The sequence below is a fragment of the Ochotona princeps genome, chromosome 22 (genome assembly GCF_030435755.1).
Source record: "Ochotona princeps isolate mOchPri1 chromosome 22, mOchPri1.hap1, whole genome shotgun sequence".
Taxonomy (NCBI): domain Eukaryota; kingdom Metazoa; phylum Chordata; class Mammalia; order Lagomorpha; family Ochotonidae; genus Ochotona; species Ochotona princeps.
The window spans coordinates 31,451,618-31,466,468 of NC_080853.1; the positions used below are offsets into that span (position 1 = coordinate 31,451,618).

Consider the following 14,851-nt stretch of genomic DNA (forward strand, 5'->3'; position numbering starts at 1 on the left):
TTTTTATGTGACTGTTTCTAGGTGAGCCTCACTTACGTTTGTGTTCACCAGCAGCTCACGTGGCTTCCTGGTGAGCAATTAGTTCCTGTCCCGAAGGGGAGGTGGATGCTGCTGTTCCTGGCTTCAGGGAGTCGGGGGACCTCTGGAGCCTCACAATCCCCCCCACACTCTGCTGATGGCTGCCTCCCCGGCTGCCCCAGTGGTGTGCAGGCTTCCTGCTCCCCGTCAAGTCTGCTTGTTCAGCCTGCTCTGCATCTGACACCTGGTTCTGGAGTGTTCCCTTGGCATCTGCAAAGTCCATGTTTAGTTTCTGTCCTGCTCATCTCTCTCCTTCTTCCTCACTCTGCTCTGCCTCTCCCACCTCCCCAGGAGCAGTGACTCAGAAGGGCAAATGCTGCTGCTCTCTGGTTTTTGCTTTGTTTGGAAGCACAGGCTTTTCCGTCCTATCGCCTCTAGGTGTAAGCGGAGCTGGGCAGCAGGGTTGTGTTTCTTCATATCCAGCTGTACAATGCCAGATCAAAGGTCTTTCCCATAAGCCGGGGAGAGTCCCCTTGCTGTTGCAGTAGCAATGGAACATGAGATCTGAAAATGAGGGCTTGGGGCTCAGCCAAAGAACCAATGCAGATTCTCTCCAGAACCGTTGGTTTGCAGACAAATTTGATGTCTTCTCTTAAAATCTGACAGTTTCCTATTAGCCTCCAATATAGGTAGATAATTGTTTTGCTATTACTTCTTTTTAAAAATTGTTTAGTTTTGGAAATTCAGACCTACAGAGAGGAGGAGAGACAGAGACGAAGATCTCTGTCCATTTATTCACTCCCCAAGTGGCTGCAACAGCTGTTGCTGAGCTGATCTGAAGCCAGGAGGCAGGAGCTTCTTCTAAGTCTCTCATGCAGGTGTGCAAGGTGAGAACTTTAGCCTCTAGGCCACCGCGCTGGACCCTACTACTATTAATCTCAACTCTAGATAAAAGAATCCTAAGTCAGGCATGGAGGCAGCATGGCATCCACCTTTAAGCTACTTAGAATCCACGGTATGATTGTGATTAGCTTTACTATCTTATTCTAAAAACGTCTCAATTATTGATTGCAGCAAATCAAATCATCCACACATTTTGCACATTTTGCAGCTGAAAACTATAACCATTCATGGTCTCTGGAACTATCTGAGCCTCAGTCTGCAGGCGTGTCATAGCTGGGAGCTTCTGCCTCAGGGGTTTTCAGGCAGTTGCAGTGGAAATGCTGGTTGGGGCGATAGTCTTTGGAAGGAGTTAGAAGATCTGCCAAGAGGGCTTGTTAGAATGGTTGTTGGCTAGAGTCCTCAATTCCTTATTGCATAGAAGAGAGGCTGTGAAGTGTGTGAGATGAGACTTCAGGGCAGAGACAGACCAAACATCAAAGCTAATGAGACATTTATAAGTTATATAACTAGAGGGAAATGAGCTGCACAAACCTAAAGGCATTTAAAAAAAATCCATGTGTTTTAAATAGTTTAGAGACTCTGTTGCCCATTGTGAATGAGTTTTTCTTTCTTTCTGCCCTTCGGGTGATTCACCTGAACTCCCTCCTTGAGATGGTGCATAAAAGACACAATTTCCACCACTTCCTGGGGCTTTCCTTCCTTGGAACCCCCTCCAATTGCTATGGCAGGAGACCTCTCTCTTTCTCTCTTAAACTTGCTTTGCAAACTAGAGTTGTTCACATGAAAATTCTTTGGTATGAGACAAGAAATGAGGTTGCTGCCGTGTTTCACGCTGAATTCCCTACCCACACCACTAGATCAGGATTAGCTGCATTCGTCCTTTGTAAGCGTTTGCACTTTATCAACCATTAAAGGATTGACGAGGCACATCATGATTACCTTGATGGTTGGCTAAACTCATGCTGGAAGTGGTATAGGGTATGGAACTGTGAGATTTGAATTGAGTTTGCGCTTTTCCAGATACGCCCACAGAAAAGGAGAGAGGAGAGAATAGAAATATTGGGAGGTGGTGGCAGCAAGACTTGGTGACTGATTTAATGAGGTGGCTTCAGCATTTGGCTTTAGTCCCAAAGTGGCAAATTTGAAGAGGGGGTGGCGGTGAACATTTTACTGTGAATCCTGATGAGTTTGGAATTCGTGTGGGTGAGCTAGAAGGAGGTGTTTGGTAGGCAGGCAGGAATGTAGATTTGGGCCTCCAAAGAGAAGCCTGCAGTATTAATTTGGGAATTATTCACACTGAAGTAGTAGATGAAAGTGTTGCAGGGAAGGTTGGATTTAGATACACAATACTTTGTGAAACACACTGAATTTAGTATCTACAGGAAATACCACCGCTCAAAAGATGGAAGGGGAAAGAGAAGTTAAAGGAGATTCAGAAAAGGCAGCTATAGAAGAAGAGAAGACCCAGGGGAGGGTAGATTCATGAAAACAGGAAATACATTTGAGGCTAACTTCAAGGTTAAGGATATGAAATAGCCCAGAGAGGTCAGAGGAGTTGAGAAGTGAAAGACCTTTGCTTGTTCTCTGGCCAGAAGCTATGAAGAGTTTCTTGAGGACCTGAGCAAGGGTTTCCTCAAAGGTCAAGAGGCATGAAAGATATTTTCAGAATGGACAAGAAAGGACCAGGAAGAGGAGATGGCAACAATAAGTAACCAGGTCTCTTGGCTTCAGCTTTGCTTTCAGCTGTTGATGGGTAGACAATTCTGTGCAAGCTCTGACATGCTGCAAACGGGCTGCCCCTTGCCTTCAGGGTATGCTTTGAGTTATCCTTTCTCTCTCTCCAGGCTTCTCCAATGCTATGGGCTCTGGCAAGAATGTGCCCACATCTGTGCATCACAGAGATGCGAGCTGATGAATAACACCCTTGTCTTCCATCTTTCAAGTGAACAATTCTGAAGGCATTCCATAAACGAGGCTCCATGGCATTGAGCCCCTTACACTAGAATGATGACCTTGACAACAATGCATATGTCAGCTTCTGTTGGGTTCTCTTTCTCACTAGATTCTTCACTCCTCCTCCCTGGATATCTATCAGAATCCACGCCCACACCTCAGGTTCTGCTTGGGATAATTTCGACTGAAAAGAAGATGTTTTAGGTAACAGAGGTGTACGATTATGCACGTATTGCTAGGCAGTCCCTCATTCTTTTTTAGCACACAACTGAGCTCAGCCAATGAAACCATAGGCTGCTCAGAGAATAGAAACCAGAAGTGGAGATGAAATGGAGCAGAGAAAAGAAAGTTGATTTTTCTCTAGCAAACCATTTGAAAGGCCAAAAGCAGTAGATTAAAAAGATAGGCATATAACCCATAAGCAAGAGAACATGAACAGCCCTTTCTTTTCCATGACTCAGGAATTTCAATTCTTTTGTGCAACTCTTCACCCAAAGCCCCTTTGGCCCAAAGTAGCTTCAGCGAGACTGTTTCCTGCAGCTACAATAGCTTTAGTAGAGTCAGTGTGACCAGAGCAACATGTCTATCAGCATGGGGTGTGCTGGATGCCACCTCTCACCCCTACAAGCCAAAGCTCTGCTTTCATTTTACCTGAGAAGCAGAGAGAGAGAGAGAGAGAGAAATATTTCATTTGCTGCTTTACCTCCTAGATGACCACAACAGCAGCACTGGGCCAGGCTGAAGTCTGGAGCCTGGAACTCAAATTCAATCTCACAGATACTGCAACCTTCTACCTGCTGCTTCCCTAAAGGAGGCAGGACACAAACAAGGAACTCTGGCATGGGATGTGAGCATCCCAAGAGGAGACCTAATTGCCACAGCCAGTTCTGGGTCTTGGCAGTGCTAACTTTTGGAGATTCCAGCACTGACTTCATTGCTGTTCCTGGGTGGGCGCGGCTGGCACCTGGGAGCCATCTGGAAGGCAAGGGCTCAGAAGGAAAAAGGGAAGAGATGGCAGTGTTTGTCCATGCCTTTCTCTTCACCATTGGCTCTGTCTCCACCAAAGGATGCTGTTTCAGCTAGGGGACTAGAATACCCCTTCTAGGTATGCAGGGAACCTGCTGTCATCCCTTGCCTTTATAGGGTGGGAAATAGGGGTGGGGTGAGTGGTGGGAGAACCCCTACTGTTGCTGAGGCCCCTCTCTGCCCCCCACCGGAACTGTAGTACTGTAATCTCCCTCTGACTTCACCTGCTCCCTTTGGGGTAATTTCTGTGATTAAATTCTTACATGACTCAGTCCCCCAGGGCCTGATGAACAAAGGCAGGCCATTCAAGGCATCTGGGAAAAAGGCACTTTGAAACCAAAGGGATGGGAAATGGAAGTAATTTGTACCTGATAATAGAAAACTGCAGTGTTATACTACCTTGGGAAGTGTTTTTCATGTTGAAACAGAATTGTGTCACCATATCCTAGCTGAAAACTTCAAATTTTCCTTTCAAATGCAGGGTGAAATCAGGCCAAAACAGAGCATGGGGAAAAGCTGGGGTAAGAGGGGTTTCTTTCTATTTAGAAGGCCCTCGAACCGAAGAAAGAGACAAAGGAAGTGGGACATTGCTTATTTTCCTGTCACCTTTTTTAAGATTTATTTTTAAATTTTATATGAAAGACAGAAAGGAGAAAGACAGAGAGAAAGAGGAATTCCATATTTTGGTTCAAAATGACTACAACGTTTGGGGCTGGCCTGGAGAGAAGCCAAGAGACTGGAACTCCATGTAGGTCTTGCACATAGTTGGTAGAAGCCCAAGCCCTTTGGCCATATTCAGCTTTCCAAAGCACATTAGCAGGGAGCTGGATTGGAAATAGACCAGCCAGGATTCAAACTGGCGCTTATATGGGATGCCAGCATGGCAGGTGGTTATTTAACCCAATATATCACCATATTGGCCCCATTGTTGTCATTGTCAATATTATTCCAAAACTTCTTGTTGAGATATAACATATATAGGAAAGTGTGCAAATATCATACTATACAGTCCAGATAATGTTCACGTACTGATCAGATCTGGGTACTAGCATCCTTATCCGCTCCCTGAAGCGTCCCTTGTATCTTATAGTCACTACCCATTCTCCTCCAAGGGTGACCACTACTCTGAATTCAAACACTAGGCATTCATTGCCTCTGCTCTTGAAATCTATACACACAGAATCAATAATAGCACATTTTCCTTAGTATTTGGCTTCTATTCTACATTGAGCTAGTATGATTTATCTAGATTGATTCAGTACATAGTTGCTTTCTGCTTATTCTTTTTAAATTTAGAGATTTATGCATTCATTTGAAAGGGAGATAAGGAGGGGAGAGAGAAAGAGAGAGATAGAGAGAGAGGGAGCTCTTGCCGGAACTGCTTCACTCGCCAGGCATGTCACAGAAAGCCGAAAGCTGGAGCCAAGCACTCCATCTGGATTGGCCATGTGGGTGAGCAGAACTCCAGCACTTGGGCCTGAGGGATGATTCCTCTGACTCCCAGGGCCACTCTGGGAATCTGCTGACTCAAGTGAGGCGTCCAGCTGACTTCAGTGGGATGATGCGGAATGCAGATGTCTTCATCAGTGACTTAACCCTTTCTGCCACAACATCAGCCCTAGATTATTACTATAGCCATTTCATGTTTAAACAACTGTAATTATTTCTTCTACTGTTAATAGTCATTTGAGTAAATTTTAGTTTGACCTATTAGGCATATGTCTTTCTAAAACAATATTTATTTACTTACTTATTTGAAAGGCAGAGCTGAGAGAGGGAGAGACAGATCTATAGCGAGAGGTGTGTCATGTAACTCCTGGCTCACTCCCAAATGGCTGAAATGGCCACAGCTCAGTCTCTATGTAGATGACAGGAACACAAGTACTGGAGCCCATCATGTGTTGCCTGTCACCTACATGCAGATCTGCAATGAGTTCCTGCCTCCTGACTTTGCCCTGTCCAGATCTGGCAGTCACAGGTGTGTTTGGAGGAACAGAGCAGCGGATAGATTTCTCTGTTTGTCCTGGCCTCTGTTTTCTTGTTGTTGTTGTTTAAAGATTTATTTATTTTATTAGGAAAGCAGAATTACAGAGAGAGAGTGATACACACACACACACACACACACACACAGAATCTGGGTCACTCTCCAGTGGCTCCATTGACTGAAGCTGAGCTGGTCCAAAACCAGGATCCAGAATCCTCTTGTGGGTCTCCCAAGTGGGTGCAGGAGCTGAGGGACTTCAGCCACCCCCCTTCATTTCTCAGGCCATTAGCAGGCAGCTAGATCAGAAATGGAACAGCTGGGACTCGAACCAACATCCACATGGTATGCTGATGCCACACAGAGGCTTAACCTCCTCTGCCACAGTGCTGGCCCCACTCGCTTTTCAAATGAAAATAAATGAAACTTTAAAAAGAGGTGTTCACTTTGGTGCAAAAGCTTTAAAATACATATGTATGGTCTTTTTTTTTTCTTTTTTTACTTTGCGAACTTTTTAAAGACTGGTTTTCTTAAGTGGCTGTGCCAGTTTGCATTGCCACCAGCTTGGCACGAGGAGCCCTTCAGCAGGACCGTCCATTTTCAATGGCACCAGGCTAGTATCTGTGTGATTTTTCCTTAGTGCCCCAAGGACCCTATGCATAAGGGGGTTGTCATCAGGGTGTCAGGCAGGCAATGGCATTGATCAAGGGTTTGGAGTGTGTAGTCAGGGGTCAAAGTGCAGAAACATGACGATGTTGACAAGAGCATGTAACCAACCTTCTGGAAAGAAAGCTGACACCTCTGTCCTACCTCTCACTTCTGCCCTGGAGTTTTCTGGTACTTTGGTACAGTATCTTCTTTAAACGAACACCTTGACGTTGATAAGGACAATCCAGAAGGACAGAGGGGCAGATGTGCTTTTCTGTGATAACCCTTGGCTAACCGGAGATGGGAACTGGGAGTAACTGGTTCTCTCTTGCTTTAGGGAGATGGTCCTGATGTGCATTCTGTAGGATTCCCGGCAGGCCTATCGGATCAACCACCCAGGTGCGTATCGCGCCGGTTAACTCCTAAGGCACTGGCTTTCCACTGAGTCTGTTCTCCCCCTCTGTTTCTGCTGCTTGGAGTCACACCCCTGTGCCTCCATCCCAGGCTTTGAGTCCCAGGGAATCAGCAGGTAGCATCTCTCCACTGCGGGAAACACCACCAAGGCTCTCCAGCGCTTCTCCTTGGTTTGAAATCATTGCACTGGAATAAAATTATGTTGAGATTGTTCACTGAGGAACTGCTAAGCCTGCTCAGGACTGGGCAGGCTATCTGCATTGAAGGTGTATAAATGAAAGTATAGGAGGTAGAAATTCAAATGGGTTATTGTTCTAGCCCAGTCCACAGACAAAGAAAACAAAGGAAATTTTTAGTGGAGAAGAATAGAAACCCTTGGAGAATCTATTTGGCATTGTCTGGAATTTTGCCTTTAACAGCAAAGATTGTACAGATAGCTGTTTTCTATCACCATAGCCTGTGAAAGTTTAAAACACACGCCCTCAACACTTGCCTCCCTGCTCCTAAACTTGGGATTGTCACGGCTCCTTTAAAGAAGACAGTGCCTGGGAAGCCAGCAGTCACCTCCCACACCCCACACTCGCATGCTCCCACACACTCTGGATATAGCTTGTGTACACTTAGGCTGTCTCTAACACACGTACTTTCTTTTTCAGCCCTCAGTAACCAGTCCTTTTTATTTATCGCCTTAGCAAACAGAACAGTATATTTTTGTTCAGAGAAGCTTGGGAGGAAAGTAATAATGAAAGAACCCGTCTAACCTAAATTTCAATGTAACTGTCTGCAGAATAACAGCAAACAAAACATGGGTGGGGAGGGGAGGGGGGGAGCACAGAAGCTTCCAGGAGTGGACTGCTGAGCGAGAATCCAGCTCCATCTTGCTCTTTTGTAAATGCTTTCATGTGTAAGTTCCTTCTGGGTGGTTAGTGGTTAATGACGGTTGGTTGGTGAGATCTAGCGCTTTGACTAGGGGGGGGATTAGGTTTCTGATCTCAGGATTAAGGTCAGGGTTACCAACAGGCTGCCACTGTCACTGTGCAATTGGTTTGCAAATCCTCTCTTGCGGTGCTGGCTTGCTTTACCCTAGACTTTTTTTCATTTGAAAAATACTACAGGTGAAAAATACTAGCACATATCCACTTTAAACACAGCAAGGTTTCACCCACCCTCTGTTTCCATGAGAGTCCAAGGGACACAGAAGAGAGAGTACACCTCCCTAAGGGGGTGGGAGACGCAGCAACTGCCACAATTGGGAACACAGAGATATTTGGACAGTTCGTTAGAGCAGAGGTGGGAACATCTTTAGTGTGAAAAACTGGTTTACTGAAGCCCTGGATGAAGTCTACTGTGTCATATGCAATACGTGTGATCAGCGACTTCTCCAATCAAAAGCAGTAAGCCACATCAGAAATGTCCTTGATGCTTCTGATTGTATTTCCTTTCACTTTAATTGTATTCTTGGTGGCATGTGAGATGTATAAGGCTCATCAATGCAGTTGATATTCCCAGCCAATCTTCTTACATGGTTTACACACAGATAAGCAAAACTCAGGCAGGGCTTAAGGTTCCTGTTGACTTCTGTTCCCACTGTACCCACATACTCTCTTTCAAGCTACACGTTGGTAGCAGGCAGCACATTGCCTTTCCCCAGACTTGCATTCATCTACTAAGGGCCATTTCATTAAAGAGGATGGGTCCAAAGAGAGCTGGTGGATAGGTACAACACAGCATATTTCTCTATAGCGGTGTTTTGATCGGCACGTTTAGGCACTGGCTTAAAACTTGTGCAAGTTTTGGGCCCGGTGCGATGGCCCAGCGGCTAAAGTTTTTGCCTTGAACGCGCCCGGCATCCCATATGAATGCCGGTTCTAATCCCAGCAGCTCCACTTCCCATCCAGCTCCCTGCTTGTGGCCTGGGAAAGCAGTCGAGCATGGCCCAAAGCTTTGGGACCCTGCACCCGCGTGGGAAACTCGGTAGAGGTTCCTGGTTCCTGGCTTCTGATCAGCACAGCACCGGCCATTGCGCTCACTTGGGGAGTGAATCATCAGACGGAAGATCTTCCTCTCTGTCTCTCCTCCTCTCTGTATATCTGACTTTGTAATAAAAAGTAAATAAATCTTAAAACAAAACTTGTGCAAGTTTTTTCTTAGGTAGGACTCTCCTAGAAAAAAAAAATCTCAGGGCAAGTAATTCATTGGGGAAGAGAATTCAGGTAATACAAGCAGCAAGAAAGGAAAAGAGAAAGAGAAGTGAATAACCAGGCACGTTGCTAAGGGAAAACTGCCCTTTATGCCTTAGCACCGACTTCAGACTCAATGATTTTCTAGGGATCTAAAAATCTGGCACAACACACTCAAGAAGTGTCTCTATCAGGGCCAAGGACGCCAAGTTTCCACTTGCCCTTCTCTGTTCATCCCCGAAGTGAAGATTGCTTCGGGACGCCTTCAAACTACAGCACCTGCAAATCTACCTGTCCTAAAGCAGAGAATTACATGGTTCTTCAATGCCAACAGTCTGTTGGAGTGAGATACTCAAAGGATGTGGGCAGTGCCTGAACAGAAGATGGTGGCCTACATTTTTCTGATTTCCTTATGGAAAGAGGATCATGACACTCAAGGCAGTGACCATCTTGAGCCGAGGTTTTATCAAGAGTCTGGTGGAGTCCGGATTGTGTCCTCTGGCTACACAGCCACTGCAGGCACCCTGCCTGGGAATGGCCCCATGGAATGGTTAGTTACCCGGATGCTTTGGTAACAAGTCCAGAAAATATCTGTCGTGCCACAGTAAAATGCTTTGTTAGGGTTTGATCTTCCTTAGTTTCTTAGTTCTTCAAAGCACCCTACATCCTAGAAGAATTTGATGTTCCAAAAGTTACATGGAGAAACTGAGGTATACAACCAATCTGTCTGAAGGGCAATTAACAAATTGATAATTAAGTGAAGGTCTAAAATGTGGACAACGACACCAATACTTTCTCTACTTATATTGATCTGATATTCCATTACAAGACTATTTGTTTCTGAAATTACTTACTCTCTGGGATAAGGAGTTTGTAACTTTCTCCTGAACAATGCAGTCTATGGTGATGGAGCGGTAGATGCGGAACTCTAATATCATTAAATAATAATATTAACAAAAATAAAGAAATAAATGTGTAGTTTGCATGCTTGCTTCATCACCCTTGGACTCTGGTCTTAGCTGGGTTCACTTCATGCATAACATTGGAGTTATTCTACACCTTAAGCAATTCTCTGATTACATCTTACCTTTCTGATGAGGTTTTCTTTAATCACTCCATTTAAAAATAACACCCTCTCTTCCACCTTCTCTACTTCCCATCCCCTTCACTGTTTTGCATTTCTCTATGAAACTTTACATTTTCCTTGTGTATCTACCCCCATCTGGAGTGAATGTTCAGTTTATCAAGGACATTTTCCCTGATTTTTTTTTTTTTTTTGGTTAGTTTTCTCTGCTGCTGAATCGGAACAGGACCTGGCAGATAATGGAAGCTCAAGAAATGTTTCTTAATTTAACAAGTGAACAGAAGGTGGGTTTCCCACAACCTTTGACAGAGAAATCCGGAACATCTGTCTGCTGATCCTCACAGAGCCAACTGTCCCGTGGAGTTTTGGCTGGTTGAACAGAGAGGGGTACCGTCCGGATGTCTCTTCCAACCCTCCTAGTGACTTTGGAGTCAGGCACATCTGATTTAAATCAAGCCTGCCTTACTTATTAAGTGAGGGATCTTGTTCAAATAAACTATCAATGTCTCCATCTGCAAAAGGGTGCTAATGCTGCCAAGTTTGTCAAGTTTCTCAAGAGTTTAATGAGTTAATGTTAGTGAGACATTTAACACAGTGCCTAGCTCACCATGGAATTCAAATTGTGTTCCCCAGTCATGAATTCACTGACAAATTGGAACTCTGAGATTTGTGAAAATTGGTCCAAAAAGGTGCTGGGGGAGGGTGCAAGGGGTACGGGGAACCAGTTTCAGTGGAGAGGCAGATAGGAGGGGAGGACTTCTTCCAAAGGACTGGGGAGTCACTGTTCACCTTCCCATTTTTTTGTTCAAGGATCATTTTGCTAGTGCTGTGTGTGATGGAGGTAGAAGATTTAGCCTTTAGAGTGTCCTGCCGTGCTTTGTCAGCTCATCATCCTGAACTGATTCTGTCCTGTAAAATCTGTCTCCCTTTGCATAATGGCTGAAGTTGTCAAATGTAATTACCAAAGGAAATTTGAATATATTTTAGAATGCATTAGGTGGCAGGTCTTAAAGCAAAATGCCTGTATCTTACTCCTCGTGTATCCAATGCAAAAATACGGTCACTTATCTGGTTTGCCATGGATGGGGTTTGGATCATAATTTCCTGGTTCATACATTGATTTTCTGGCAGTTTTGACATATGTAGTACATATTTGCTTCCTCTGTCTGTTTCTTTTCTACTACCTTACTTTTAAGAAAGAAATACATGGTTACTGTTGTTCCTTACAATACCCACCTTGGGAATTTGGGTACCTACGGTATCTGGAGGCCTGGAAAAGTTGATAAAGAACTGCAGAAATGTATTGAATATACTAAGTTTGCCATCACTGTTCTTGTCTCTTACTGGTGCTCACAAAACCTCTAGTGATGCTTTCATGGGTAAGGCTATATAAATGTCAACTAGGGCAATGGATACTTTTACCTACTTTTAGTATTTATTCATTTGAGAGACACGAGATAGAAACTGACATTGGAGGGTCTGCATTAGCATGAAGCTAGAGGAGAGATCTGGAGTTTGGGAATTCGACCCAAGCACTCTGCTATGGAGGCAGGTGTCCTAACTGTTGGGTTCAAGGTCCACCTATAGAGTCTTTTCCCCTGTCTATTGGGAAACTTTTTCTCCCACAGCCAACATTGAATTCACACACAGTGCCTCTGAAAGAGGTTATGAAAATCAAGCTAAGTCATCAGTTTCCATTGGGATTAGCGAAAAAGAAAAGCTTTGTTTTCCCATCTATCATCCTTAGTACAAAGAACTGGTGTCCTTTGAGAAAGGAGATGGAATAGCCAAGCTCTTTCTTCTCGCCTGAGAAATTTAAGACGGGTCCATGAAGAAAGGAAAGCAGAGAGTTGGCAGAGTCCATAGTTTTTAATAATTTTAAACTAGCTACAAAATGTCAATCACTTCACAAACCAACAGAGAAGACAGGAGGAATTTAATATTACATGCTGTAAGGATATTTATCTCACAGTTTATCTGTAGTTCATTCATTTATAATTTTTTTAAAGGTTTCTTTATCAACTACTTAACATCTCAGCAATTTGGTGTGCATAGCTCTAGATTAAGCAACAAAGAATTGTACTGATTACGAATCACAGGGGAATGGAGATTAATTAAAGTCAACCTTATAAAATTTACATCTCCACAGTTTCACAGCAAGATTGCTTTCTCTAAAACATTGTCTTTAAAAGCAGCAAACAGACCTTAAAGTACATCCACTTCACATAGTTTCAGCCAAACATATATTTTACTGGGATAAAATTAAATGGTGATGTGTTAAATCCATCTTTTTTAAAATTATATTTTTAAAAAAAAGATGATTATGATTGATAAGTCTATATGTTGACAGAAAGAAAGTGACAGTACTGCAGTTTCGCTGGTATAACTTATCTTGACAGTGTCTCAATACTGAGCATGCTTGTTGTTGCTTTGTTGTTGCTGTTGTTGTGTTTTCTGATCAGTATGCTACTGTCATGGAAAGTTCTTAATTAGGAATCTAAAAATCTATTTAGTTCTCATGCATAAATGCATAAATCACATCACTTTTAGTGCAATGTCTGTTACGTAGTTCCACATTGTCTAATCATGAAATTATAGACAGGTAACAGCCATGAGGAACAAAAGAGAGCACAGTTTGAGATTCAGAGCCTGACACCCAAAGAAAGGACCATGGCAGCAGCTCTGTGGAATGTCACAGTTTTACAAGAACAATACTGTGTATCGAAAGAATCAACAGCACATCGAGCATTCCTAAATTGTTGTCATTCAGCAAACGCCACTGAGGAGAGAAAATCAACAATGAAACCCAAGACATCTAATGTAGGGAGTTAGAGCCACCAAATGACCACTATATACAACCTTTGGAAAGAAACAGACCCAGAGAACGAAAGACACATAATATTGTAGGAAAGCTGACAGGAGACACAAGACAACATTCACAATGAGGATGGGCTGATGGGTATCTGTGTGCAGACCTACTAGGTGATACCATGAGAAAAGCATGAAGGAGCTGTCTTGCCCAACAGCATTCGGGAGAGTATAGAGAGAGGCACGCTTAACCACTTCCCAGCATCTTTGTTGCACGTTGGTTGGCCTCATCAATTCTGGTTTTGTTAGAATCAGCCTGGAAAGAGAGGGGAAGATAAGAGAGCTCAGCTTACACCCAGAAATTCCGTTTATCCTTTTGGATACAGCTCAAAAAAAAATTTTTTTCGGGGCGGAGGGTGTGAGACCACCTTGAAACTTTCTTCATCAGAATTTACTCGAGACATTCCCTTGTATGTTAGTGATTGCTATAGCTGTACTTAAACAAGACAACAGAAGCTTGATTTTAGTTTTCAACTATTTTATAAGCCAGAGAGCATCCCTTTGAAGTTGGTGGATCACATTTTGTCGTGGAATGACACTCAGTGACTTCCAGGGTAGGCATTCACACATGTGGCATTGCTTTGAATGATCACTTCGTGTAGAGCTGGATTCATGCCATGGCTAAAGCAATGTCACATTAAGCAAATTATATTTCAGAGCCTCAGCTTTCTTGTCTACAAATTTGGGGCCATAAAGGATACTGCAAATCAGCAAAGCATCTCCTATGTTCCACATTGGTTTACTGATAAGAGCAACTAAGAGGTACATAAGCTTATTATCTCCCTTTTCCAAGTGAAAAAGGCAGGCAGACAGAAAGAATTTGGACAATTTTTCTATAGGCAGTACTAAGAAATAGGGAAACCAGAGCTGCAATGCAAGCGGCCTAGAGTCATAGTCCAGGTGACTGAACACTCTGCTGCTTAGGCTTGCGGTATAGATCAACTAAGTTTCTCTACAGAATATGCTTGGAATAATGTTCTGAGAAATTAAGTGTTCAGTATATCTTGGGTTGCAGTTATCATTATTGGGTGAGAACATAGCTTTCTTTAGGGTAATTCAAGGACATTTAAGCTCTATTTCCTTAGATTCACTTTCATGACTAGCTTGTCTTGAACAAACATGCACCACACTTTTGTACCTTGCTCACTTCACTAACTGTCTCTTCACTTCTCAGTGACATTTTGCTGTATAGGAGATGAAAAACAGGGCTGCTGCCAGGCTTGATTGGGAACCCTCTGGAAACTAAGTCTCCATCAGCACTGAGAAAGAGGAGTCTCGAAGCGGAGGTAAAGACCAGGGTGTGTCTCAGCTCTGTTCTGCCCTATGCTGATGGGTGATGTTGCCTCCCCCTCTAGCCCAGAGAGGAAAATGAAGCTCCTGACGATGGCGGAGAAACCCACTGTTCTGTCAGGCAGGACTGGGCTGACTTCAAAAGTTCGGACTTGGTGGGTACTTAACTTGCTTAGTGCTTCCCACCCCACCAAGTTAAGGTTTCTTTAGTTTGAATTGTGAATTCCAGAGACATGAGTTGTCCATATTCAAGCAGAACATTTTAAATTTAAACATACTCATAACTCTGAATTTTATCTGGCCATGGCTCTCTGCCATCTGTTTGGATAATCAAAAGTTGGCTCTCAAGATAAGTATTGACATTTCTAACATACAGCCTTGATTCTCCTTGATTATTCTCAACTGTAGTCTCATATTTTTTACCTTAGGCCCCTCACTCGGAAAACGGATAATCCCTCCAATTTTACTTGCCTCTTAAATCCTCCT

At 43.6% G+C, this 14,851-nt stretch overlaps 1 protein-coding gene across 2 annotated transcripts in view; it reads right to left on the reverse strand.

Moving 5' to 3' along the window:
• Positions 1-12,063: 12,063 nt before the first annotated feature.
• The window catches only part of SNAP25 (synaptosome associated protein 25), a 78,223-nt gene continuing 75,435 nt past the window's right edge, over positions 12,064-14,851 (reverse strand). For both annotated transcript variants that reach the window (XM_004593356.3, XM_004593357.3), the window contains exon 8: positions 12,064-13,331. In XM_004593356.3, coding sequence (XP_004593413.1) covers positions 13,263-13,331 — 69 coding nt within the window. In that variant the 3' untranslated portion in view covers positions 12,064-13,262. The remainder of the gene's footprint in view (positions 13,332-14,851) is intronic.